Below are 27,886 nucleotides of genomic sequence, written 5' to 3'. Positions count from 1 at the left end.
AAGTTTGAACTTTTTTTTAGAACCTATTTTATTATATTTTTTATAAAGGAAGAACAGGTGTATTTTGGCAAAGAAGTAAAATATAGAATATGCAAGATTTGTTTTAAAAATGGGCATACAAAATTTTAAAACACAGTACAATTATATAAAAATACAGCACAGCCAACGGCCTTAAAATTTCCTTTGGCATTTCATTTGGTAGAGTTAAACAGAAAATCCTTTCTAAAAAACAATTAGCTATCAACACAGTCCATAAGTTAGGTTGTATACGTTGTAAGAACGTTTCCTTGAGTTTCCAAAATCCTTTCTTCCATGATAACCCACATAAAAGCATGGCTAGTGAGGTATATAGGGCAAAACACTGTTAGGCAGATGTACAGTAAGGGAAAAGTGCATAAACAAAGAATTCTTCCCATTTTCATAGAAATAACAGGTTACATCTGAGTTTCTTCTTGTTGATGTATCATTTTACTTTGGCAGAATCAAAATAAACCCATAGAAATGTCTTTGTTCAAGTCCCAGCAGCAGTGATATGTCTCCTGTGGTGGCATTCTCTGATGCCACAATACTGTACGGTCTTTACAGGAACTAAGGTTTTGTTTGTGTCCCCATGTGTGATTGCAACTGTCAATCAATGTAAGATCATACATCAAGCACCATGTCATACTGTTGTCCCTTCTTCCGCCTGCCACACTTATTGATGAGAACCACATACAGAGTCAAAAGCATAACCCAATAGCATACATAGAGCAACGTTCCAACAATTAGCACTGTCTGTTTGGAGTCTGAGAATGGCTTTTTAGATTCCTTATAAATGGTGAAAATCACACCGCCCAGGAGGATTGTAAACCAAACTGAGACTGGAATGAGTCCTATGAAATTCACAACAATGGTTTTCCTTCCAGATGTGCCCCACCCAGCTTTGTTTATCGTTGCAATTGCAAACATCTTGGCGGGAAGTAAACTTGACATGTACAACACTGAGTAGAGGGACATGAAGACCATGACGATATTTCCTCTAAGGCAGCTGGCAAAGGATGATTTGATGAGACCTACTAACTGAACAGTTAACAAGAAGAGGAGGATGTTCCAAATTTTACCCCGGTAGAAGAGCTGGATTACCGTGGCAATGAGAAAGAAAGGGAAGAATCCAGTGATAACCGCTTCGTAGGTCATCCACAAGTGATGTTTATGAAACCACATGGCATTGTACAGCCACTCTCGGAAGTATGACTTGCTCCAACGGGTCTGCTGGTTTAACCATCGGAGATACTCGACAGGTGTTTCCGTAAGGCACTTGGATCGAGCTGTGTATTTTGTTGCATAGCCCAGACTCAGCACTCTGTTCGTTAGATGCCGGTCATCACCAAAACTGCATTGGCTGCCCATAAATTCCTGATTGTACCAGTCTTCTACAAACTCATGCAGCAACGAGTTTCTGTACATCCCCAGAGGTCCACTAATGCACTGGACACACCCAAAATAAGACTGGCAGGCCCTTTCTATGTTAAAAGCCATCCAGTATCTCACACTGCTGAGGAAGGAGATCCAGGAATCATACTTGTTTAAAATCTGCAAAAAGGAGAAAATAGTAGAAGGTAAGCCTTAGTTAAAAATACCAACATACTTTCAACAATAAAGAATTTAAATAAATAAAAATATATGTATAGGGTGTCCCAAAATTCACACAAGATTTGAATTTTTGCGTGAGCATTAACAACAACAAAAATAAATAAAAGCCTAATTTTACTTGGTTTATTGAATCAGATTCTAATATCTGTTGCCCTTTGATTTCAATCCCTTCACTTTGATAAGCATTACCAAGTACCAATTATGGCCCAGGAGCAGGGACAATGAAGACCAAAGAAGACCACGGCTTTGCATATGTGCCAGCAAATCTGTGGAGGCCATTTACCCGAAGTGCTATTCCATACATAACCCTATACTGTATACTTTATGAATCAATAAAAAATTTACAATTTTTAATTATAAACCTGTGTTTTTTATCAAAATTACTTCTTGCATGAATTTTGGGACACCCTATATAATTGCTCTTAAAATTAAAAAACAAACAAACAACAAAATCTGTACCATCGTCCCCTGGTCAATAGTTTGAGTGTTGACCTGCGCACCAAAGGGTTGAGGGTCAAGGGCATGTACCTGGGTTACAGGTTTGATCTCCCACCCTGGTTGGGGGAGGCAACAAACCAATGTGTCTCTCTCACATCCATGTTTCTCTCCTCCCACTTCTCTGTTTCCCTCCTTTCCTTCCACTCTCTCTAAAAAGCAATGGAAAAATATCCTCCAGTGAGGATTAACACAAAACAAAAAAGCCATACCATCCTGAGGTTACTTAATAGAGTAAGGTTTGTTATTTTGGCTTCTTCCCTCTATTTTTAAAAAAATATGATTTTTTAAATTTATTTCAGAAAGAGGAAGGGAGAGGGAGAGAGAGATAAAAGCATCAATGATTGGAGAGAATCGTTGATCAGCTGCCTCCTGGGGAGGGAGCCTGCAAACCAGGCATGTGGTCTGACCAGGAATCGAACTAACCTCCTGGTTCATGGGTCAACATTCAACCATTGAGCCTCACTGGCCGGGTTCCTCCCTCTTTTTGACATTATATTTTAATGACTCTGATTCTATTTTACTAGATTAATTTGATAAGTTGTGTGCATGCATTGGGACTTTCTGATGATAAATATTTTCTACTTCACTCCCTGTTCTCTTTTTGCTATGCTTTTTGTTCTTGTTCTATTAAAATAGTGAGATTTTTCTTTTTTTTCTTTTTTTTTTTTTTTTAGGCTTTAGTTCTCAGTCCCTAAATTCTTCTTCCAGACACTTTCCTGCCATCTAGGTTGTGATGGTTTTCAAGTTCTATTGCCTCCTGTTCTGGTTAATTTCCAACTCATCTAATCCTTGGCTATAAATTTTCCTTCTCTTCCTTGATATTTTGCAATGCCAGTGATAAAAGGGTTTGCTTTGGCCTCCCTCCAAAACTTGAATCCTGAAATAATGCTCCATGTAAAGGCTATTCAAAATTATCAGCTTTTCTTGGCAATATTTCTAAATTCTCCCCTGTCTCAATTTTGTTCTGTGTTCATCTCGATTTCACATGCTTCCTTTTTACCACCCGGCTACTTTTTGTCCATTGTAGTGCATTTTCTTTGCCTTCACTATCACCACGAAAATATGACATGGATTATACAGCAACATAATACCTAAACTTTAAAGTAAAATTTCAATGTGCTTTTCACATTTTGCTAAAATCTAATCTCACATTTGCAAAGAACTCATTTTAACCTTTACATACTTTTGCATATTCATTTTCCCATTCCAATATCTGTTTCACTAATTATTTCTCCATTGATAGCAAATAATGTAAGATAAAGAATAATTAGTAAAAAAATAAAAAATTAGAAAAGCCACTTATTAATCAATTGCTCCTTTATCTTTCTCACTAGTATAAATTTGAGTTGCTGTTTCTCTTTTCTTTCTTTGTTTTCCAATTTAGATTTTTTGATCAATCACAAGTTGGTTAGCTTTTAAAGACATAGGTATATAATAGGTAATCCATCTCCTGCCACATTTTAGTTAACAGATTTTACCAAAACATTAAGTTATGGCTCAAGACCATAATTTATCAGCCACTAAAGACATGGATTATATGCCAGGACTAATCAAAGAAATCCTAAATTTTTTCAATTAGACAAAGAGACAGTAAACTGGGTTCAAGACACTTCTAATGTGTGATACCTGGCACAGAGTTTGGTCTAGTAAATGCATATTCAATGAATCAGAGTGCTACCAAAGTGACTCAGGCAAAAACGAAGCCATACTACACACCTGGACATCTCCCCCAACACCTCCAACCATGGGGTCTTCTTCTAAAACTTTTACCATCTCCACAGATGAGGCTGGGTCTAGCATGGTGTCTGAATCACAAACCTGCAAAGAAGAAGAAAAATGAGTTAAAGAAAATAAAGAATTATAAGAGTGATTCACACAGCCAACATTTTGTATATATACTATGTCTTCAGCCTTCTGGTCACAAATATCACAGGGATGAGTTTGTTATAGCATGGCCAATACAAAGAGCTTGTTTTCCATCAAGTTCAGTATTTAAGTTATTAACATAGCTGGTTAGAACAGCTGAAGCGATGTGCTGGGTTATCCTATAGGGTAACTAGCTTGTCCCAATTTGCCATGGATATTCCCAACTTTGGTCCTTGTCCCAAGGACTTTAGATGTCCTTTTTCTTTTTCAAATGTCTTAAATAAGGCTTTTAGGCAACTTGTCCCTCAGGTTTGAATGATGATAGGAATACACCCATAACAGTATTAAAAGGGAGGCACACTTAACAGTTATTCCCCCATTAATATGATGAATAAAAGTCAGAAAATTCTCCTGCAGTCGGGTGTATATTTCTGAGGCAAGATGTCCATGACTTGGGCTTCGCAGATGACATTGCATCAGAAAGGGAACTAGCAAGATATTCAGACCACCTTTTAGATTCTAAAGTACTCAAGTATTCATCTAGCCCTTTATGTATAAAAGCAGGTGTGAATTATCTTAAACCATTCTTGAAATGTCCTTACAAAAATGTTATATGGATTTTTAAAAAAAGGAATTCTGAAACCAAACCACTATGACTTCACTTCAAGAAGATTATTTGGGGGAGAGAAACCAAGATGGTGGCATAGGTTAACTCGGGAGTTTGCTGCCTCGAACAACCACTTCAAAAATACAACTAAAAGACGGAACGGACATCATCCAGAACCACAGGAAGGCTGGCTGAGTGGAAGTTCTACAACTAGGAGGAACAGAGAATCAGAGGAGGCGCAGTGCTGAAGTAGAATACTAAGGTGCGGAGTGCGCGTGGCACGGGCTGGTGGCTGAGGGCGCAGTTGAATGTTTCAGTCCAGAGGGAGCCTCAGACTCTGAGCTCCAGATCCGGGCGAGTCTCTAGGGACCCAGACTCAAACGGGAGAAGCGGGACTGTCTGGCTTCGGTCCCTCCGAGGTTTGCAGCGGTTGCTGGGACAGAGAGGCAGAACCCCTGGGCACGGACTGAGAGCAGCCATAACTGCTCCCTCCTCCGCCCTGTTGATCCCGTGGGACCCACCCTGCCCAAGCCCTGCACAAAGGCATTTGCCGGATAGCCTCAGGCAAAGGCTAGATTAGCACCTCCCTAGAGGACAGAAGTTCTCCCACTGCAAACACAGCTGATTCTCACAGCCATTTGGCCTGGAGGTCAAGTAGTAATTACCTACAACAATCAAGGCTTGACTACAAGACTGCTCACAGAGACCACAAGGGGCTGCACCAAGAGTGTCTACCTCAGGTAATTGGGACACTTAACACGGAAAGCCACTCTATCGACACAGCGAAGCATAAAAAAATGCCAAGACAAAGAAACAGGCCACAAAGGACAGAACCGGAGGAAAGCAGGCTACTGGATATAGAATTCAAAACCACACTTTTGAGGTCTCTCAAGAGGCTTCTAGAGGCTGTTGATAAACTTGATGAGATGTACAGGAAATCTAATGAGACCCTCGATGGTGTGATAAAGGACCAACTAGAAAGTAAGCATACACTGACTGAAATAAAGAATATTATACAGACTCCCAACAGCAGACCAGAGGAGCGCAAGAATCAAGTCAAAGATTTGAAATCCGAGGAAGCAAAAAGCACCCAACTGGAAAAGCAAAATGAAAAAAGAATCCGGAAGTGTGAAGATAGTGTAAGGAGCCTCTGGGACAGCTACAAGCGTACCAACATCAGAATAATAGGGGTGCCAGAAGATGAGAGAGAGCAAGATATTGAAAACCTATTTGAAGAAATAATGGCAGAAAACTTCCCCTAGTTGGTGAAAGAAATAGAGTTACAAGTCCAGGAAGCGCAGAGAACCCCAAACAAAAGGAATCCAAAGAGGACCACACCAAGACACATCATAATTAAAATGCCAAGAGCAAAAGACAGAGAGAGAATCCTAAAAGCAGCAAGAGAAAGATAGTCAGTTACCTACAAGGGAATACCCATACGACTGTCAGCTGATTTCTCAACAGAAACTTTGCAGGCCAGAAGGGAGTGGCAAGAAATATTCAAAGTGATGAATACCAAGAACCTACAACCAAGAATACTTTATCCAGCAAAGCTATCATTCAGAATTGAAGGGCAGATAAAGAGCTTCACAGATAAGGAAAAGCTAAAGGAGTTCATCACCACCAAACCAGTATTATATGAAATGCTGAAAGGTATCCTTTAAGAAGAGGAAGAAGAAGAAAAAGGTAAAAATACAAATTATGAACAACAAATACGCATCTATCAACAAGTGAATCTAAGAATCAAGTGAATAAATAATCTGATGAACAGAATGAACTGGTGTTTATAATAGAATCAGGGACATAGAAAGGGAATGGACTGACTATGCTTGGGGGGAGAAGGGGTGTGGGAAATGCGGGAAGAGATTGGACAAAAATCATGCACCTATGGATGAGGACAGTGGGTGGGGAGTGAGGGCGGAGGGTGGGGTGGGAACTGGGAGGAGGGGAGTTATGGGGGAAAAAAGAGGAACAAATGTAATAATCTGAACAATAAAGATTTAATTATTTTTAAAAAAAGATTATTTGGATTAATCTATGCCTGTTAGACCCCTGACAGAAATTTCCACGGGAGGCCAAAGTGGACAGAGTCATAAACAGTACTTTTTTTGCACTCTGATTTCTGAACCAATTGGGAAAAAAAATAAGGCAGATGAGAAACCAAAATATCAACTGTATGCCCATAAAGCTGACAGAGAATAGGCCTTATGTCTGTGGAAGAGCAGGCTTCATAACGATGTTCCCCAGTATAAAACAGTATTACCCTACATAGTCAATAGCATTGAAGGGGGCCAGCCTCCTCCTGCAGATACAGTGCATGCTCCTTTTAAAGGTATGACAGATGCCTGCTCTTTGGCAATAGCCCACTTCTTGGTAAAAGGAAGAAGGAGAAGTTAGGCTAACCCTTCCTCCTTCCATACTCAATCAGATTAAGTCACTTCTCTCTTAGAGAGGAAGGAGTGAGACAGCTGGGAAAGGCTACTACCTTTTCTCACAGATGAATCATATGTGTGGGGTGGTGCTTCTTCCACAAGATCAAAGAAAATCAGAAGTAGGAAAAGTGCTGCCACCTCTCTACTCCTGAATGATGCTAATAAACGCTGTATTCTTTTCTGGGAAATGCAGTAGGATCTTAGTAGATAACGAGTGATCAGAATGGACAGGCAATGAAATGAACCAGTTTCATACCCCCAATCAAACAATAAATGACATGATTGGCAGCAATGGGGGGTGTTATCTGTAATTCCCACTATTTTTCCATCAAGTCTGACTATACTGAATGGATTTAATCAAGATTAATTTATTCATATCACCAGTACATATCTTTACAGTTTTCCAAACTATTTCATAAAAATAGTAGGGATTTGGTTTTTCAAACAACAAAATGTAGAAATCTCAGCATTTAAAAAAAAAAAATGTGTCAATTTTACTAATAGCTATTTTTTTTCTGAAAATAAAATAAGTACTAAGGAAGAAAGTTGGTGAATACACCAATTTAAATGCATTATTGGAAGTTATGGTTAAAGCGAGCAAATGAGGTTATCCAGTTCTAAAAAGTGAACTGAACATCTCACTGGTGATCTAAGAACTAAGTATAGCAATTTCAGGGTTAACTTCTGAATTTTTAAAATTTTACTTAACATTTAGAAGAACCCATTTTCTAATAAAAAAAAAAAAATCCATTCATTATTACATTCTACTTTGGTCCAGGATTGTCTCACTTACTTTAGGGGGGTAAATTTAGGAAACGTTAAGCGTTAATTTTTCATTGCAGAAAATAGGATTTTACTAATACTTGGATTTGCACCCATTCAACCCAAGCCTCAGAAACCTAAACAAACTCCTCCGAGGCAGTGCTTGCCTCTGCCATGCCTTGTCTATCATTGGTTTGTATTGGCTAGGAGGCGGGCAGGCCTGTAGGGAGGGTAGAGAAAGCAAAGGCAGAAGTCCAGTCTGCCTTTAGAATCCAGCATCCTGAGAGTTTAGGGCCACACCCACCTCTATTGACTCAAGCTGGGAAAAGTAAAACCAGAAAGCTAAAATAAGACTAAAAACAACAGGAAGGGGGCAATCTAGAATTAATGTTCAAGTAACTCCGCCTGCTTGTGAGCATAAGCAGACCAAGGCAACTGCCTCTTTGAAATGACTAAACTTGAACCTAACTTCTGAGGTTCTGCGTGTTTCAATTGGCCCTGCCCCTCCCAGTTTCCAAGTGCCAGGAGCTCTCAGAGAGAGACTGTTTGCTTGGTGAGTTTAACTGCGTTGGAAAGGAAAGCTCTCAGAAATCCCTTGGAAAGGAGTTGGTTATAGTAGGTTAAAGAGCCTTAAGAAGTTCAATTTCTGGATGTTATTTGGTGATTGAATGCCAATAGAAAGCCACCAGCTATGAAGTCTGTAAAAGCATGTATGTTCATGGACCTACTATTATTGTTTTTAGTGTGTAAAGAGTATGATTAGTAATAGCAGGAACAGGATTTCCAGTTGTCCCCTCACTAATTAATAAAAAGTATGTAATATCATGAATGTCGGTTGCCTATTTGGCTCTAGGCCAGAAGCTGTGGGGGAGGACATTCGCCAGTTCACAGTTTAACCTCACCTGGAGAAACACTACTGGACATGATATGTACCCCGGAAACTCTGAGAGCACAAATCACAACATCTCTCTGTCCACACTGAATGTGTCACTGTGATTTGTTTCCACCACATGAATTTTGACTAAAATGAGTGGAAAATGTCAAGACAAAAAGACATTATTGGGAGATTCTAGCCACCTCATTTTTAACCACAAAACATCAACTAAAGTGCATGAGACCATCTCTCTTCTTTCTTCACTATCCTAGCCAAGAGGTAAACCTTCCTCTTTCCTATCTAGGACAGTTGAAAATTTTTTAAAAAAAGGAATATCTTGTAACACAGGGAAACTCAAATTTCTATGTCCGTAAATAAAGTTGTATGGAAACCCAGGCACACTCATTCACTTTTATATTATCTATGGCTGCTCTCACACTAAAAGAGCAGAGCTGAATAGTTGCAACAAAGACCACATTCCTACAGAGCTTAATATTTACTATCAGGCCTTTACAAGCAAACTTTGCCTTGGGACGGAAATAATTGGTTGCAGCAGAAGGGTTCTCTTTCTCAAAATAAAAAATAATAATGAAAAGTTGAGATTAAATATGTTCTAAGTCCTAATTTTAATTCTAGTAGATTTTTTAAAGGTTGCCTCCATCTCCATGTTATAAATAACATTAACTGTATAAAAAATGTAAAACATAATTAGATTTTTTTCATTCGCCAAGATTTGCTTATTTTAAGAACAAATGCCCTCAGAATCAAGAAGCCTCAACTTAAGTCTGTGTCTGACTACCTCCACCTCCATGAACAAGCCATTTCCCATCATTGAGATACCAGGTGAGACAGCCTATAAAAGTACTTTGTAAATTACAAAGGACTGTAGAGAAGTATGCCATTAGCATTAAGTAATAATTTTTACATGCTTATACTTACTAAGTAAATGCATACCTAAAGAATAATGCTCCTTACCACAAATAGATGGACCAATAGAGAAAATCTCTAATAGGATCATGGGAATTAATTACATATGGAGAATCTTTTCTGTCTCGTCTAGAACTATCCATAATAATCATCTATAAATTATTAGACTGTAAGTCCCTTGCAACTTGTCTCAGTGATCTGAAAGTTAAACTACCTCACTGTAATTTAAATAAAAATTTCCTCTAGAAATATCACTTAGTCTACCAAATGCTTTTTAAATTCTAAGACCCAAGTCTAAAATGCCTAGTCTCTATGTTTCACTTTTAACGATATATATTTTAATTGATTTTTAGAGAGAGAGAGGAAGGAAGAGGGAGAGAGAAAAACATCAAAGTGAGAGCAAAACATTGATCAGCTGCCTCCTGCATGCCCCCCTCTACCAGGGATGGAGCCTGCAACTGGGGCATGTGCCCTGACCGGAAATCAAACCAGCAACCTTTTGGTGCACAGAATGAAGCCCAATCAACTGAGCCACACCTGTCAGGGAAGTTTCACTCTTTTAAAAACTGAGGCCCATAGCAAGTAAGCAGCAGAGTTGAGTTAGAATTCACACTTCCCCATTTCTAGTTCAGTGCGCTATTAATCTTATCCTCTGAAATGAAGGATACAAGGAGACATATAACTCTCTCAAAATCAGCCCTCAGAATATTTTGGTTGCTTAGACTTCCTAGTCAGAATAGGAACCAATCATATTGCATACAGTGGATGCTCATTACTGGTGGTAGTGACTGTTCTACAGTTTCTGTGAACACTGAATTAGCAAATACAGAAAAATGGCTTCTAGAAAGAATATAGGGTTAGCTTCCACCAAGCCTCTGGTCACAACATTTTTGTCTACTGATCATTACCTAACTTTGCTTTATTTATGTTTAAATACACTATATGAGTCATTAACATTGACTAGAAGGCCAACAGCCTTATTAAGTCTAAACAAAGCTCTCCTAACAAACATATTTTCTCCATAAAGCAATTGCAGCCTCTTGCTCTAGAGAGCCCTTCAGGACCACACTTGGGCCATTTAAAAGAGCTACATCACCAAAGGGAAAAAAGCACAAGAATGTGAAAACTAAAATATTACCTAGCCCGTAAGGAAGTTACTTGTTTACAGTAGAAAAGCTAGAACAAGAAGGCAAAGCATGGTCTTGCTAGAGTGAAATTTTTGCCACTCCACATGTCTGCAAATGATCACAAAAGTACTTGCAAACATTGATGTGAGGTTACAAATATGTTTAGTGAGTGGCATAATTTACAAATGAAGAACCCATGAATAATGAGGGTCAACTCTTATGAATGATTTAGTCTTTCTCCTGCTCAAAGGATCTTGGATACCTAGGGTGCTGCCAAATTAAATAAAGGCCAACAGTCCAAATAAAATTGCCTCTTATATTCTTCCCTTTAGAGAATGTCCATGCTTATTGTACATTCTCTACCTGCTAAATCCCTAATGCACACATTGGGGAATATTGTTTTTTCCTTTGTCATACAGACTGGTGGCCACTTATGTTGGCACTTATCAATGTTTGGAGATAAGAGATAGGAATGAATAAAGCAATTATATAATCTAACTATCAAAGGATACTTAAAGTCTTCTGATATTGAGTATTAAAAAGAACAAAAAGTAAATATAATATAATCCCAAAATTGTTTTTTAAAATAAGGGACAAATTGAAAGGTATACACCAGAAAGTACTAAAATTTATAATCTATGGGTCATGTATTTGTTACCGATGATTTTAATTTTGCTCATTGTGCTTTTCTGTAGTTTTTAAATACGTGTTACTTCGGTAAATAAAAAGCTAATATAAATACTATTTTGAAAAGATCAAAGACTTTTGCCATATCTTAAACCATATCTAGATAGGTCAGAATCTGTCCTACTTTGAAAAAGTTTCCCCAGAAAATACCTAGATTCAAAAATGAAAACCTTCTGTGAACACTGAGTTAGCAAATACCGAAAAATCTTCTCTTCTCACTTTATTATTTGTCTTCTGTTTTTCTCCATCTCTGAAAGCAGCCACTAACATCTTAGATAAATTTGCTACCACACTGGGTTTCTCCTAGACCAGTGATGATAAACCTATGACACGCGTGTCAGAGGTGACACGCGAACTCATTTTTTTGGTTGATTTTTCTTTGTTAAATGGCATTTAAATATATAAAATAAATATCAAAAATATAAGTCTTTGTTTTACTATGGTTGCAAATATCAAAAAATTTCTATATGTGACACGGCACCAGAATTAAGTTAGGGTTTTTCAAAATGCTGACATGCCGAACTCAAAAAGTTCACCATCACTGTCCTAGACTAAAGCTTTCCTCCATATTCCATGTCGGTGTTAATTATTTGAGTGGCTTTAAGGCTGAGACAGTAGTCAGAAAGAGGAGTAGAGATAAACACTGAGAGAAATGGAGAGGTGGTAATTGATATAAATAAATCCTTTTCTGGAGGAGACCAGAGGGAGTTGACCTGGAGAGCCCAGGAGTAGAAGTAGAAATGTTAACCTGAGATAGATGGTGAGGTTAGATACCCTTGAACCTGTAAACAGGAGAGAATAAGAAAGATCTTGATGGCCTTCAGAACCAGTACTTTTGCTTTTCTCTTTCATAGGAGGCAAGGTCATCTGTTAGTAGTTAAGCAGGAAGGAGTTTGGGTAGGGAGCTGGGAGAATGATGAAGGTATGCAATAATAGGTCATGAGAGCAATAAGAAAGACATCTATCTATTCAAGATCAAGTGAAGAGTGCTGACCAGTGCCAAAGACCCAGCTGCAACTGGAAATTAACCATTTTGGTCATGTCTCTGCACAGTGAAGCAGTGTTCTCCAGCCAGGTTAGCAAGATAGTGAACAGATGGTCAATTTCGTCCCTAGCATCATTTTCTCTTATGTATAAGCACCTGAGCCTTGCTTGCTTCCTTCCTTCCCTAATAAACCTGAACTCCACGTTAGGGGGTTAGTCAGTTGTAATGCTTAGTAACCAAAATCCTGCACCCCCTTTCTCCTTTGTCTTTCTGTGGCTTCTCCTCTGCAACTCTCAGACCCAGGGTCAGTCAGAATGTTATAGGGCAGTGATGGCGAACCTTTTGAGCTCGGCGTGTCAGCATTTTGAAAAACCCTAACTTAATTCTGGTGCTGTGTCACATATAGAAATTTTTGGTATTTGCAACCATAGTAAAACAAAGATTTATATTTTTGATATTTATTTTATATATTTAAATGCCATTTAACAAAGAAAAATCAACCAAAAAAATGAGTTCACGTGTCACCTCTGACACGCGTGTCATAGGTTCGCCATCACTGTTATAGGGCATACCTGGCTACTAAATATTGGGGAATTTGATTGATGAGGGATGGCAGGAGGGAACTATCTGGTTTCAGAATGCCACAAGGTGGTGTGTGTGTGTGTGTGTGTGTGTGTGTGTGTGTTTTACACTTCCTTGAGTACTTGAAATGGACCAAGAATCCCAGGAGGATTCAGCTCCCAATTACCAGCTGTTGCTGGGTCAATCTCTCCAGAGGCTTCAGCCTGAAGGAAGGAAAGGTCTCCAGGCTGATTAGGGCTCTAGCAGCAAGCCTACTCCAACATTTCATATTGTGTATTATTTTTTTCCTGGACAGGCACAATGTCAGGTTGTCAAGGATACAAACAAAATTCAAAACAAAAATGATGGGAAAAGGGGTTTGGGAGGAGCAGGTTTATAAGAAGGAGGAAAACCCATACAATCATGTCTTGATTATAAATGACAAGTGATTGTTTTAACTACAATTAAAAGCAAAATATCAACAGATGTTTTCTTATTTTACGCCCAGGGCATCATTTTTCAATCCTACGCAAGTTCCCCAGTCATCCCTTCCTTTAAATGGGTCACTTCGTCCCTCATCCAGGCCCGAAGTTGCACAATGTAAGTAGGTATAAAATGTCCTGAGTTAGCTGAAACTACCTTAATTGTGAAAGTTCTAGAAATTAGGAGAAACTTGGGGATGAAACTCTATCAAATCCCTAAATGAGAAATAAATATGCAGATGGGTATCAACTGAAGAAATGCCCCCAAACTCTTCAGATATTAACCCAAATTAACAGTTGTAGCAACTGACATGTATTATAATTTTTAAGAATTACATGATTACATATATATAAAAGCCTAAGTGACTGAATGACCGGTAGACAGGTTGCTATGACGCGCACTGACCACCGGGGACGGACGCTCAACACAGGAGCTGCCCCCTGGTGGTCAGTGCCCTCCCACAGTCAACCTCCCAGGGCTGGCCAACCTCCCACAGTCCCTCCCGCTGGCCAACTGGCCCCAATCACCGGCCAAGCTGAGAGATCCCATCCATGCATGAATTCGTGCACTGGGCCTCTGGTATAATAACAATAGCAAACTTGTAATAATATTAACACCATCACTAACAACTTTTGCTACTTTTGTAACTTTTGCACACTTTTGTCATATTTTTTGATATCATTACCTCAAAACCCTTGTAAGATTGCTTTCTTTTATCCAGAAAACTGAGGCTCAGGGAAATGGCCCTGCTCAAGTCATCCAGATAGAAATGTGTGGATTCAGACCTCAGTCAACTGACTCTAAAGCCAGTGCCCTAAGCCCTGGCAGGGTAGCTCAGTTGGTTAGAGCATTGTTCCTATATGCCAGCGGTTCTCAAACTGTGGGTCGCGATCCCTTTGGGGGTCGAACAACCCTTTCACAGGGGTCGCCTAAGACCATCGGAAAACACATATATAATTACATATTGTTTTGTGATTAACCGCCATGCTTTAATTATGTTCCATTTGTAACAATGAAATTGGGGGTCACCACAACATGAGGAACTGTATTAAAGGGTTGCAGCATTAGGAAGGTTGAGAACCACTGCTATATGCCAAGGTTGTGGATTCTATCAGGGCACATACAAGAACCAACCAATGAGTGCATAAGTAAGTGGAACAACAAATCTTTCTCTCAAAATCAATTTTAAATTTGAGGGGGAAAAACAAGAGGCTGCCATCAGAGAAATGCACTCCAAGTGCTCAGGCAGCACAGGAAAAGGAGCAAAGAACAGACCACTCTCCGTAAAAATAAATAAAAATTAACACACACACACACACACACACACACACTAATTTAAAGCCAGTGTCCTTTCCTATGTCATTTTACGGAGAGACCCACTAGGCATGACTTTGTGGCAATAAAGGCCACACGGTATATGGGGTTTTCTAAAACCTAGGATTGTAGTCTTAAGAGAAAAGGAAGATTTCTTAAACCCGAGACATGTCTTCCTTCTCATATCATCATGGCCAGAATCTATGAGCATCCTAAAGAAAAAAGCTTCCGTAAGGACTAGGAGAGGAGAAACCCTACAAGTGAGCAGTCAGGAAATTAACGAGACACAGCCCAGCCTAATTTTCATGTGAGCAAACACCATCACAAATGCTTTCAAAGGTCAAGTTGCAGTGAGTGAGGTAATGCTGTTTGGGGAGTGAAATAAACATTACTTCGGTTTTGCTCGGGGAAGGTTTGTCCTTTTTCTCCCTGTTTCATATTTCTCCTCTTTGTCTGTTTTGAATTCGTTACCCTTTTCAATCTAAATCTTTCTCATCACCCTCATTTGGCCAGGTCTCTGTGAACACCGTTTTATAGCCTTCCCTTGGGTCTGCAGATTTTTTTTTTCCCTCAAGACCCTCTGCTCGGCAGACACTATTTTCTTACAAGGCTGGGAATTTTAAGAGTGTGGAAAATGACGTTGGATTTGACTTGGCAGAACCAAGGGGGGCAGGGAAGGGAAGGGGAGAGAAAGTAGGAAGTGTCTCCTGTTCAAAATAACCTTGATTTCCAACCAACAGCATTGCACAAGTTAAGCATTTTCATAGATAGTCTTAACAGTTTTACAAGGCTTTTCCCCGCCTCTTTCAAAATGTGCTTTCAACAGTCTTGCTGTTTTCAAATGCACTGAAAGAGGCACTGTGTTCAGAAGTGACAAGGATGGGCTATAAGCATATGACTGGAGAGATACAAAAGCTGCTTTATTTGGATGTATGTTTGCCCTGGCAGGAATTCGGAAACCTACCTGCACATAATCCACGCTTCGTCCCAGGGCTCTGAAGGCCGTGTACATGACTTCTCTTTTTCCACCCCATTTCTGCATGATGCAGATACTTTTGTTGGACAAGACCAACTGGGTGACATGTTGGGAGCTTTCTTTATGGGACTCCTCCGTCTCACCGGGACCCTTCTCGTGAAAGTTGTTCTTCCAAATATAAGTGGCTGACCTGTCCCTGCCCATGACTTCACTGAAGATGTCCATCATGTAGAGGTCATCTTCCGAGTTCCCATCTATGACCATGACCACTTTAATCCCAGGGTAGGTGAGCCTTTTCACAGATTGCAAACATTTCCGTAAGTAGTCTGGATCTTCTTGATACGCAGCGATGCAAAGGGCAACAGTTTTGTTCAATTTAATGGGGGTTTCTAAGGATTTTTTCATTTTTCGGTGCTCCAAAAAGGCAAACAGGCTTTGGATGATGAGGTGTGATGCTAAAAAGGCACCATACAGTCCAAAAGAGAAGTAGTAATTATCTGTTTGGATAAACTGGTAGCCAACAATATAAGCAGCTGTGATTCCAAGGAGGAGAGAGACTCCAAAAAGTGTGGTTCCAATTATTCTCAGGATACATAGAAACCTCTCACAATGCATCTGTAATATAATCAAAGATACTCTTGGTTAATGACTCTTGTTCCACACCTGTTGTATACATGGTTATCATTAGACGAGGAGCATTCAGGAGTTCTAACCTCGAGTTTCTCACTAACTAGCTGTGTGACTTCCTACATCTCAGTTTGCTCATCTGCAGAATGGGAATATAAGGATGTCCTCCTATGAATGACACCTCAGAGGGCTGTTTCAAGAATCAGATGACATGATGGCCCATCGCATTATTGAAAACCACAATGTGTTAAACAAATACATGGAACCCGTTATTTCTAGTGTGTTCGATCATTTATCTAAGGTAACACTCTATGTATGTGGTCATAGCTAGGTGTGAAACCTAAATTTCCTAGTGAGCCAGTCATCTTTCTTCCTACACCATGTTTTCTCCTCATCCCCAATACTGACCAGCAACAAATCTAGAAGAGATTATACAGATTTGCTCATGTCATTTCATCCTATCTCTAGTGCAAATCCCTCAGCTCTCACCCTTTCCATGCACCCAGCTGAGGTTGGAGATCAAGTATCCTACCTGGATTCTAGTACTGGTTCTTTCATCAACTAACTGTGTAGCCTTTAGAGAGTCACTTTACCTCTCTGGGCCTCAGTTTTTTTCATCTGTTAAATGAGGGAGTTTAGACTCAATAATTTCCAACATCTCTAATGACATTAAAAATGCGTCATGCCTAGGTGTCCTGCACAGACATCTATCAAAGCCCCTGTGAGTCTGCATTGCATTCTTTTTTTTTTTTTTTTTCCAGATGGCTGTCTCCTCCACCCATCACACTAACACCAGACTGGGATCAGGAACCTTACTGGACCACAGTAAGCATATAATAAATGTTTGTAGAAATAAATCATCAATTAAAGAAATAGCATCATGCTTAATTTCAACAGGTAACTTTCACATCCTCTTAAAAGCTGTAACACATTAGACCTGAAACACATTTCAGCTCTTTAACAGTCAATTTTGTACTCCTCCCTACAGTTTGTGTACCTCCTGGTTCAGGCTGGAACGACTAGAATACAGGAGGACCACTTTTCTGTGTTTTCCAAAGCATCTTCAAGCCTGAGCATAGAAGAGGTGCCTGGTAAGACCTTTTTATTTATTTTCTCTTGTTGGGTTTCTGGACCCAATTTCAATGTGTGTGGGGGAGGAGGTTGCCCACATATCCAATAAACAGTACTCTGGCCACCTGCTGGGTGTCCTACAATTTACTTAATTCTGACACTATCTGTCAGATCCCACAGGTCAAGTGTTCAGTCCCACAAGACTGCCCTCCATCCCACAACCTTCTGATCCCAGTCTCAAGCTCAGGTTGTTACCTGTGCTTCTGACTATTTATCAGAGGTTATTAAGACCCCCTTTTCCTTGGATTGGATGGATTTGTTAGAGCGGCTCACAGAACTCAGGGGTCCCATTTACTCACCACATTACCAGTTTATGATAAAAGGGTATAACTCAGGAACTCTTCCAGGAATGAACTGCAATGAGGAATTGACATAAATGCAGCGTCCCCATCTTCAGTCATTCACACCAACTTCAGGGTTTTCATTATATTTACATGTAATTACTGTTGAAGCTTTTTCTTTAATTCAGCTAGTCTTTGAAAGCTAAGTTAATTTATTTTCAATGGAAACTTAGGCTCAGCAATTATCCCTGCAAAATTTCTTGTTGGATATGCCATCTGTATTTCCCTCTTCCACATTAAGGCTTAAAATTGCATGTCCACATAGCATTCAATTATCTTGTATTATTATCTTGGTTGTTGCTAGTTGTGTGGCCACCACGTTGCTCTCAGCTCCAAGAGGCACCATTCCCATTCTAGTCCCTGTGGTCATACACTGAGGTGGGTCTGCGTTACACTGAGTGTGGCTGCTCACCAGTATGCTTCCTCCTTTGGAGCACAGACTGCTCGCTGTGGCCCTGGTGTTCCAGCCTTTGGAAACTGGAGGTGGGTCGCTTCCACTCTGGACTTTTAAAAGGAGAGTGGGTATCCCGCAGTCTCTTTTCCTCCCACCAGCTCATGCTCATACCAGCAAGATCCTAGGGCATTGCACGGCCCAAAGACAGAGCGAGCATAACATGTACAACTCGAGCCTAATAAAGGTCATCACAGCACAACTGGAAAATTCAGGCTGCTGGAGAATGGTGAAATCTTTTCAGTGAAAGGCTAGAGCACAGCATCCCTTGCTAATTCAAGCAGCTGTTGGGATGCTTAAATCTCCCACAGGGTGCGTTAGCCAATGCCGAAAGGTGCTGGGAGCACCAGACTTGGAACCTGTCTGTCTCCAAGACGTGAGTCATTCTCACAAGCGTGAAACATTTCAAGGGGACGAAAGCCCTCCGCCAGGGAGAAGCTGAAGTGAGTGTTTCACTTGTGTTTAAAATCACCATCGCCAGCAAAAGAACTGCCTGCTATTCTTTTTCCATTATTCACATTTTCCTTGCTTTTATCAACACACGTGGACAGAGAGTGTTGGCAAAGCATCTGTGGGCCACAGCTGAAGTGGGAACACCACCTGACATCATAGGCGTCTACAGAATGTCCTTTTGAAGCCTGGGCAAAGTTGCTGGTAACTTGGAAGCAATGTGGCTAGAACGGAGCCTTTCTCTTTCGGCGAGGTACTGCAGTGTTGCCCTGATGGCCGCCCACAGCATCTCAGTCCAGGCCACAGGGCAAAAGGCACATTTCAGAGCCAGATTTACTGAGGGAATATGTTGATCTCAGGGAGTGACATACAGGATGTGTTTCTTTATAATTTCCCCTGGGTGATTTCATAGATATGGGCACCATATGTGTGAGACTTTCTGAGACAATCCCCAATTCAAATACTCCGTTTCATAAGCAAACTTTCATTGTCAGACATATGGCTTTATTGTTAAATAGGAAAATCTGGTTAGTTTCACCCTAGATCATAAGAGCTTACTGCTAGATAAAAAGATGATTTAGAAATCTACCTTCCATAAATATTTAAAACATAGAAGTTGGATTTTTTTGCTCAGTATCAGACTTTAGCCTATTCATTAATTACTTTTAAATGTTTCTTAAAATTATTTTAGAGGAAGAGGGGGGAAGAGAGTGAAAGAGGGAGAGAGGGAGGAAGAGAGAGAGAGAGAGAGAGAGAGAGAGAGAGAAATGGAGAGAGAGAGGTGAGAAAGAAACATTGATCTGTAGGCATCCCATCCAGGGATTGAATCTTACAACCTGGATATATACCCTGACTGGGAATCGAACCAGTGACCTTTGGGTGCATGGAATGATACTCAATCAACTGAGCCACATTGGCCAAGCGCCTATTCATTAATTTTTAAGTTGCTACTGGACTTACTAACAATTATTTACTAAATATTATTCTTTCAGAATTCTAAGCCAAACTAGGTGTTCAAGAATGGCGTAATTTAAGATCCACAAAGCCAACATATTTTTATACTTGTTTTCACTATTGTACCCCAAGAATATAAACCTGGGTTATATTTTTTATAAATATTTACTGAATACCAACCTGGCTTATGATTGCTGTTCAGTAAATACATACTAGATTAATGGGTGTAAATTCATCAATATCATATTGCCATCACTGTTGTGTCAGCTGACATTCATTCATCATTTATTAGATTCTAGGCAGTGAGGCAAGTTTTATTTGGTTTGTTGAAAAGCATGATCCTGTTTAATCTTAATAACTTTAAGTGGTCAATGTATAGTTAATCTCATGTTACAAATAACATATACATGTGATGAGGAAACCAAGACTCTGAATATTTAAGTAAGCTGCTCAAACTTACAAAACCAGCAGAAGCAACCAGCCAGTGGCATAATGCCAGGTGATTAGAATATTCTCAGAAAATATTAGCAGAATAGATTTGAACCCTCCTGGCAGCACTTTTTTTCTGGCTATTAAAACATGTTATATGAGGTTAAGAAAGAACTTTGAAAATGATTTTCCTGCTGTTGTGGAAAATGAGAAATTGACATACACTCAGTTACAGACACAAAACTAGCCAATCCTCAGAAGATATCTGGGCTCATATACTTTCCTATGTGGGTACAGTTGGGATGCAGTTGGCATAAAGGAAGCTGATGGTTCCATCCATGCAAGAGCAGTGCTCTGCAAATCCTGTTTTACTATAAGAAACTTCTGTTTCTATTGGTCCCACCTGTAGGGCAGATATAAGCCTTGCTGTTAGCTCATATACCCTATAACTCTATAGGCATTGGGCATCAGAGCCTTTTCCTACCGCATGACCTCATATGAACCAGAGGGCTAATGGTGCATGAGAATAGCAGCTGCTCTTTCTGCCCTAGTGAAGTGGTGAGAACTGAATTCCCATACTTTCATAAATTGGTCCTTTTGTTTTGGATCTGGGAGAAATTGAAGTGAATTCAAATTAATTGAGTCAGCATCTGGGAAAGGCTGCAGACTTTAGTCAAAAAGATACCTCTTCTGAGAAGTCCTAGCTTACCACTCCCTTTTGAACTAACTTCTCCTACCTGCCCTCTCTGCACTCGCTGCCATTATCTCGCCCCTAACCCTGTTTTGATTTTCTCAATGGTTCCCTATAAGGGTGTATGTGTCTCAATCAACTGTGCATTCCAGTACCAAAAATACAAACTAGCAAACAAACAAACAAACAAAACAAGTTCTGGCACATAGTAGGTATTTAATACTACATTCTGAATAAATGAGTAAGTCCATTTGGACTCAGGCAGCCAATGCAGACTAACAGAGCAAAGGTCACTCCCCAATCTTTGGGTCAGTGAACATATGTTGAACCACTAAATGTACCCCTCATGCAGCAATTTTTTCCTGCTATAAAGACAGTTCCATAATTTCTTGCTCAGCTATCTAGAGATAATGGTTATGTGTGTGAGCGGGGGAGGGGGTTAGGGGAAGAGTACCAAACCAGTTCTAGAATACCTTTGGAAAACAAAGTTAGAAAAGGCAAATAGAAGGAAACAAAAAACTCAAAAAGACCTATGCACCCTCGTGCTCATTGTAGCATTATTTACCACAGCCAAGATATGGAAACAACCCAAGTGTCCATCCATGGATACATGGAATACTATTTGGCCATTAAAAAGAATAAAATCTTGCCATTTGTGACAGCATGGATGGACATTGGGGGCACTGTACTGAGTGAAATGGGTCAGACAGGGAAGGACAGATACTGTGTGGTCTCTCTTATATGTGGAATCAAATAAATAAGTAAATGAATAAATAACCAAGCTCTTCGATACAGAGAATAGACTGGTGGTTGACAGACATGGGAGGGTTGGGGGTAGGAGAAATGGGTGAACTGTTTATTTCATTTCGTTTTTTGTTTAAATAAATTGAATTTTTTTAAAAAATCATAATATTCCATTATGATGATAAATTGTTTTTGCATCTATATTCTGAAATAATAGTAATTAATATTTATCAAACACTTTCTATGTACTTTGCTAAGCACTTTAATACATTTCATTTAATCTTCATAGCAAACTTGGGAGGTACTGTCTACCCCAGGTTACAGATTAAGAAACTAAGGCTCAGCCCTAGCTGGTTTGGCTCAGTGGATAGAGCGTCAGCCTACAGACTGAAGGGTCCCAGGTTCAATTCCGGTCAAGGGCACATGCCTGAGTTATGGGCTTAATCCCCATTAGGGGACATGCAGGAGACAGTCAATCAATGCTTCTCTCTCATCATTGATATTTCTATATCTCTTTCCCTCTCCCCCTTCCTCTCTGAAATCAATAAAGATATGTTTAAAAAAAAAGAAAAAAATGAAACTAAGGCTCAGAGAAAAATACACAATTGCTTAACAGTAGAACTGATATTCACACCAATGATTATTTGACCCGAGACTGTGTTCTTGACCATTACACCTTATTACAGCCTGTAATATAAATGTGAAAGATGATACCAGCATATTCTTACAGAAAGAATATGCCCTGGCTGGTGTGGCTCAGTTGGTTGGGTGTCCTCCCCTGCACTGAAAGGTTGCTTATTCCATTTCTGGTCAGGGTTTGGGGCTCAATCCCAGTGAGGGATGTGCAGGAGACAGCAGGTCAAAGTTTCACTCTCACACTCTCCCTCTTCCTTTTTATCTCTCTAAAAACCAACAAAAAATATTTTAAAAAAGAAAATATATAACCTCAGACATAAATTCCCAAATATTTTTCAAAACAGACATTTCTCATCCTTCACTATCTTATCAGAACATTAGGACATTTGTCTTTGGCATTTTCTCATCTTCGGTAAGTTTTCTTTTCTTTTCTTTTCTTTTTCATTCGGAGTGGAAGGGAAGGGGAGAAAGAGATAGAAACATCAATGATGAGAATCATCCATCACCTGCCTCCTGCATGCCCCCTACTGGGGATTGAGCCCGCAACCCTGGCTTGTGCCCTTGACCGGAATTGAACCCTAGGACCTTTCAGTCCACAGGCCGCTCTATCCACTGAGCCAAACCGGCTAGGGCTGGTAAGTTTTTTTTTGTTGTTTTTTTTAATATTTCAGCATGATCCTTCAAGATAACCTATTAAGCAATTGTCTTGCACATGTGCACTGTAGATATTTGCACTAAACTAATTTAAATAACTGGTCACATTCTTTTTCTAACCAAAAAATAAAGTGTTAAGTAAAACCAGACATTTTTTTATTCATTCATGCCCCATTTTAAGTTCTAGGTAAAACTTAGGACAAAAATCTTACCTTACTTAGAAATCTGCATCTTTCAGTTGAATGTTAAGTTATATATATATATATATATATATATATATATATATATATATATTGAATTTGGGCATAAGAGGGAGGGATGATGAATGTAGTAGAAGTCAGAGACTACAGTCTAAGGTATATTTGATTACTTACTTAGATCAAGAAAACCAATGATGTTATGCAGGCCTCCTTCCAAGTGTATTCCACCCAGATGAGAGTCAGTACAGGTTTAAAAGTCCAGAAATCAGAATGCCCAGTTAATTTAAAATGAAGCAGCTAAGCTTGACCTATGAGTGCACTCTGGTTCCCATGCTATGGGCTTTGAAGTTTGCCTCTTCCTCTCCAGCCCCACTGCGGTTCTCCCAGCAGAGAACCTGGAGCTGAGCTTGCAGGGTTAGGCAACAGCCTTTCATAGGCCTTATCCCCACAGCTGTGTCTGGATCCAGAGCTTTAAGTTTCAAATTTCTTTCATATGCACCATCAATACTGATCAATCACTCCTAGGATGCCAATACTCCCAACTGCCTTATGGCAAAGGGGAAAATTACAAAAGACTTGACATGGAATCTTAGTTCTGTTTCTCCATTGGCTCCTGGCCACTGTTTCTATAGAGCAAAACTCTATGTGGCCACAAATGCCACAAATGCCAAGCCTCTTCATGAAATCTTTCCTGATCTCTCTCAATCACATATGATTTGTCCTCAACTTGAGCCTCTATAAAACTTGACTAACACAGCTGTAGCATGTCCACTTCAAGGATATTATATTTACTATTTCTTGGATTAAATTTCATCCACACCCTCCCTGTGACTTTCAGTAAGTTGCTTAATCTTTCTGGGCAAGGATCCTTTATTTATAAAATTTTCTTTGGGGGTGGGGAGCGCAGAGTAGGGGGTATATATTATGTATGTAAAGTGCCTAGCTCAGTGCCTGAGATGAATTAGACGTTAAATCAACAGTAGCTCTTTTACATTTCTTATGAGTCAGCTCATATTTTGCCTTACACTATAGTTAAAGGCTTTGTTCACCGAATTCCATTAGGATGTGGACTGCATCTTATTCATTTCAATGTGCAGTAAAGATGTAGGCATTTAAGAGGCATTCGTTCATAAATATTCCTTGAATTTAAAGAAAATATTCAACGGTATGACCTCATTATATTTATTTTGACTTATATCAGTAACGTTCTTCTAGATTGCAGGCAAGGCAGTATATATGATATCCACATAGGTGACATTCAAAACAGACTTGTATAACTTAAGGTATGTGCAATGGGATGATACGTATTCTATGCAGATTGCTGCGAGACAGTACTGGGTTAAAACCACATTGGGGTGATGAAAGGGGTTTTTCGGCAGGGAGCTGTCCCCCCATTCAGCTGTCAGACCAGCTGCCCCTGGCTCTGTCCTGGCAGCCTCTTAGGGAAGCACAGCCTGGGTGTGCAGTGATAAAAAAAGAGAACCCAGAAAGGGACAGTGGGGTTATGCTCTCTTCTCCAATTTCATTAACTCATCCCACCCACTCCCTTACATTATGCAAAAGCCAGGAAGCTAATAAGGCAACAGACTACTTATTTTTAGATTTAAAATGTAACTGTAATATAACTTTGCCAAAGGGGGTCTGGACACGGGCCCACAGATAAGGGCTTTCCCCAACGTGCCAATAATAAAAAATAAATGAAACAGTGAAAGGTGTGTGTTTAAACTTTCAAGAAAAAAATTATTTTGAAAGAAATCTTAGCTGGTAAGGAAACCATCTGTGAAAAAGTATTCATAAAATTCTACATTGTGGGGCTGTTCTATAGACTGACTTAACAAGAATAATTATACAATCTGATTTACTTTCTAGTAACTGTTTCCTATTCATTCATTGCACAATTCTTGTTTTCCAGGAAGGTAACTGACTAAATATTTTTGCTTCCTTCCTGGAGAGTGACATTCAAATTTGATAGTAGTCATTGACTTAAGACCTTGAATTCCTATAAGTTACATAACTCTCTGATAAAGTAAGGCCTTAGTTCAGCCCTGGTTGGTGTGCCTCAGCTGGTTGAGTATGGTCCCCAGCACCAAGGGGTTGCTGGTTGATTCCCTGTCAGGGCACACCTGATAGGGTTGGGGGTGGGGCGGCCTAGCCTGTGGATGTTTCTCTCCCTTCCTCTTTCTCTAAAATCAATAGACATATTTAAAAGGGGGGAAAGGTAAAAAGAAATAAAGGATTTAGTTCTAGGTGTAACACAAGCAACTCAGGTAATAACTGTTTATCAATAAATCTACAATATATCAGTACATGTTTCTAGTCACCCAACTCAGGTTACATAGATGTATTTTTCAATGAGTGATGATATCCTAATTGTAACACTATAATCCAGAAATGTCTACTTAGACTTCTAAAGTTATTTGTTCCAAAATTGCAAATGCATACACAACATAATATACATACTAAAATAGGTACTTTACAGAGTTAAACTTTTATGGAAAATGTAAAAGAATAGCCAAAATACTCGGAAAACTGATGGATTTTGCCTCTTTAAAAATACAGTGAAAACTAATATAACGAATGCGTCAAACTGCACACATTGGGATGGAAAAGTTTAGAATTTAGAGTTCTTTTCAACCCTATCCTATAAAATTTTAAAATTGTATCTACAAAGAGTGTGATAGGCATATTAGTTGTTTTAGCCAATTCCATATAAATACACATTTTAATTTTAAACATTTAATCATTGGCATGTTTGAAAGTGTTGACCTTTTAAATTTTTGTTAAAATGGCTTTAAAAATTCATAATCCCGTTTAACATCTCTAAATGTACATCATCATGTGCCTTCACTGCAATGAGAAATCTGCAGGAGGAAAAAAAAAAGCCTGAAAATCTACAATGGGCAGGGAAGTTGTTCTTCCTCTTAACTGCCTCACTCTCAGCAAAACATAACTACCAACACTGAGTTGTGAGTCTATATATACTTAGGCCTGGAGTTCGGGGGAAGCCCTTCGTGACCAATCAGGACTTCCCTATCTATTGCGTCACACCTCCCCCCGGGGCGTGACGTCAAAGGCAATCCCAGGCCAGCCACGTGGGTTGGAGGAGTGTAGCGTTTCTGGGCAGCTGTTTGGAAGACACCCGCAGCAGCGATCCCCAAAAGTGGAGGGCAGGGCGGGGGGCGGGGGCGACAGGGCTCCTACACGCACCTCCAGGGAGCGTGGCCCTAGCCGCTCGCTCGCCTGGGAGGCTGGCGGGGCTAAGAAGCCCAAGTGCGGAGCGCGGGCGTTTGGGGGATGGAGGGAAAGGCACCGGGGAAGCTGGCACCTAAGGCTGTGTAATAAGAGCCGGGTCTTGTAAAGCCTCCTCCCCAGGAACCGCCTCTCCGCTCCCAGCTCCTCTTTCCAGCCTTAATTATCCTTTCAGCACCGTTTCCCCTCGGCTGCGTCTCCTTGGCTGGAGGAAAAAGCCTCCCTCGCCTCCCCATTCTCACCCTCACACAGACCCTCCTTTCAGACCCGCCCTCCTGTTCACAGGGACCCATTTCGGAGCCCAGGCTCACGCTGGGCGGGAACCAGCATGACGAATTCCGCCCAAGGTGTTGATTATCCATCCCGACCCAGCCTCTGGCTCGCCTCCCACCTTCGCCAGAGGCTTCTCCCAGACCCCCGCCCGCACCCCCGCCCTGGGCGCTCGGGACTGCGCCCCCCAACCTCCCACCCGGCCGTGCCCCGCGCTGCAGCTGCGGAAAGAGGCTCCCCAGCGAGCTGGGTGCCACGTCGGAATTGGCTCCCGGGACGTTGCAGCTGCCCGCGCGCCGCGCGCGGTCCCCAAGCGCGCCCAGCCCGGGGCAGGCGGGGCAGGCGGGCCCGGAGAGGACAGGGGAGATGCGCGCCCTCCTCCCGCCAGGATCTGGGGGACGCCGCGCCTGATTAAGGCTTCCAGAGCCGGGCTCAGCCCGGACAGACCCAGCCTGACACTTTAATGGGGTGCGGGGAGTGCACAGGAGGGGAGGCCGGAGAAAGGGGGGGAGTGGCCGAAGGAGGCCGGTAGCGGCGAGGAGGTGGGGAAGTACCCTCCTTCTTGGGGTCCCAGCTAGGAACCCCGATCGTTTTAACCCTTTGCATTACAAGTAAGAAGCGGGCTTCCCACTTGGAAGTTTAAAACGCTCTGGGCAGTTCCAGGGTTTTCCTCCCCACATCGAGTGGATGGGAAAAAGAAGAAAAAGGGATGGGAAGGAGAAGAAATGCATTTTCCTTACAACAGTGGGAATTCTGGTTTCCTGACTGGGGAGCCCCTCTGCGGCCTCGGAAGATGCGGAATGGAAAAGTACATCCCGGGACGCGCAGTCTTTACCGGGCAGAGAGGTTACCTGTGCTCCCAGCGAGGCAGCGGATTTCTGGAGAGCGCCGCAGGGATGGGGAAAGACAAGGTTGCTAAGCCTGACAGTTATCTGCAATAGCCACTGCTTTTCAGTCTGTTGGAAATTTTCAGACCTCACACTTTTCTGTCGAAAATTGACTGTAAAGATTTAAAAACAAACAAACAAACAAACAAAACAACAACACCTAAGTAGATCATTTCTTCCCTCCCCTGGCCTATTCGAGCACCCTCGTCCTTCACCAAATCGCGCCAGTATAACGTACCTTGTTCAGCTCTTGGTCATAAAGTTGTCCTCGGCCTGTCTGTGTGGTCCCGGAGGGCCGGTGGCGGGCAGTTTCCAGAATTGAGGTAATAAGAGATCAGATGAATTTGAGACGACCGGCCAAAAAAAATAAAAAGTTTAAAAACAACATTTAAAGAAAGATGCGGGAGCCTTAAAGGTTTGATTCTTCCCCCACTTTAAAAG

At 40.7% G+C, this 27,886-nt stretch overlaps 1 protein-coding gene across 1 annotated transcript; it reads right to left on the bottom strand.

Annotated features, from left to right (window-relative positions):
• Positions 1–57: 57 nt before the first annotated feature.
• On the bottom strand, positions 58–27,842 carry HAS2 (hyaluronan synthase 2). Its single transcript, XM_070391953.1, has 4 exons — positions 27,684–27,842; positions 15,720–16,346; positions 3,847–3,948; positions 58–1,572 (listed from the first exon to the last, which is right to left on the bottom strand). The coding sequence occupies exons 2-4, from the start codon at positions 16,344–16,346 to the stop codon at positions 643–645; spliced, it is 1,659 nt and encodes a 552-aa protein (XP_070248054.1). The 5' UTR covers positions 27,684–27,842; the 3' UTR covers positions 58–642.
• Between the last annotated feature and the right edge of the window lie 44 nt (positions 27,843–27,886).

This window comes from Myotis yumanensis, unplaced genomic scaffold (genome assembly GCF_028538775.1).
Source record: "Myotis yumanensis isolate MYYU_CA2020_CCGP unplaced genomic scaffold, mMyoYum1.0.hap1 SCAF_15, whole genome shotgun sequence".
In the NCBI taxonomy this organism is placed as follows: domain Eukaryota; kingdom Metazoa; phylum Chordata; class Mammalia; order Chiroptera; family Vespertilionidae; genus Myotis; species Myotis yumanensis.
Note: the sequence above shows the minus strand (reverse complement) of the source record. Positions and strands in the feature narration are given on the sequence as shown.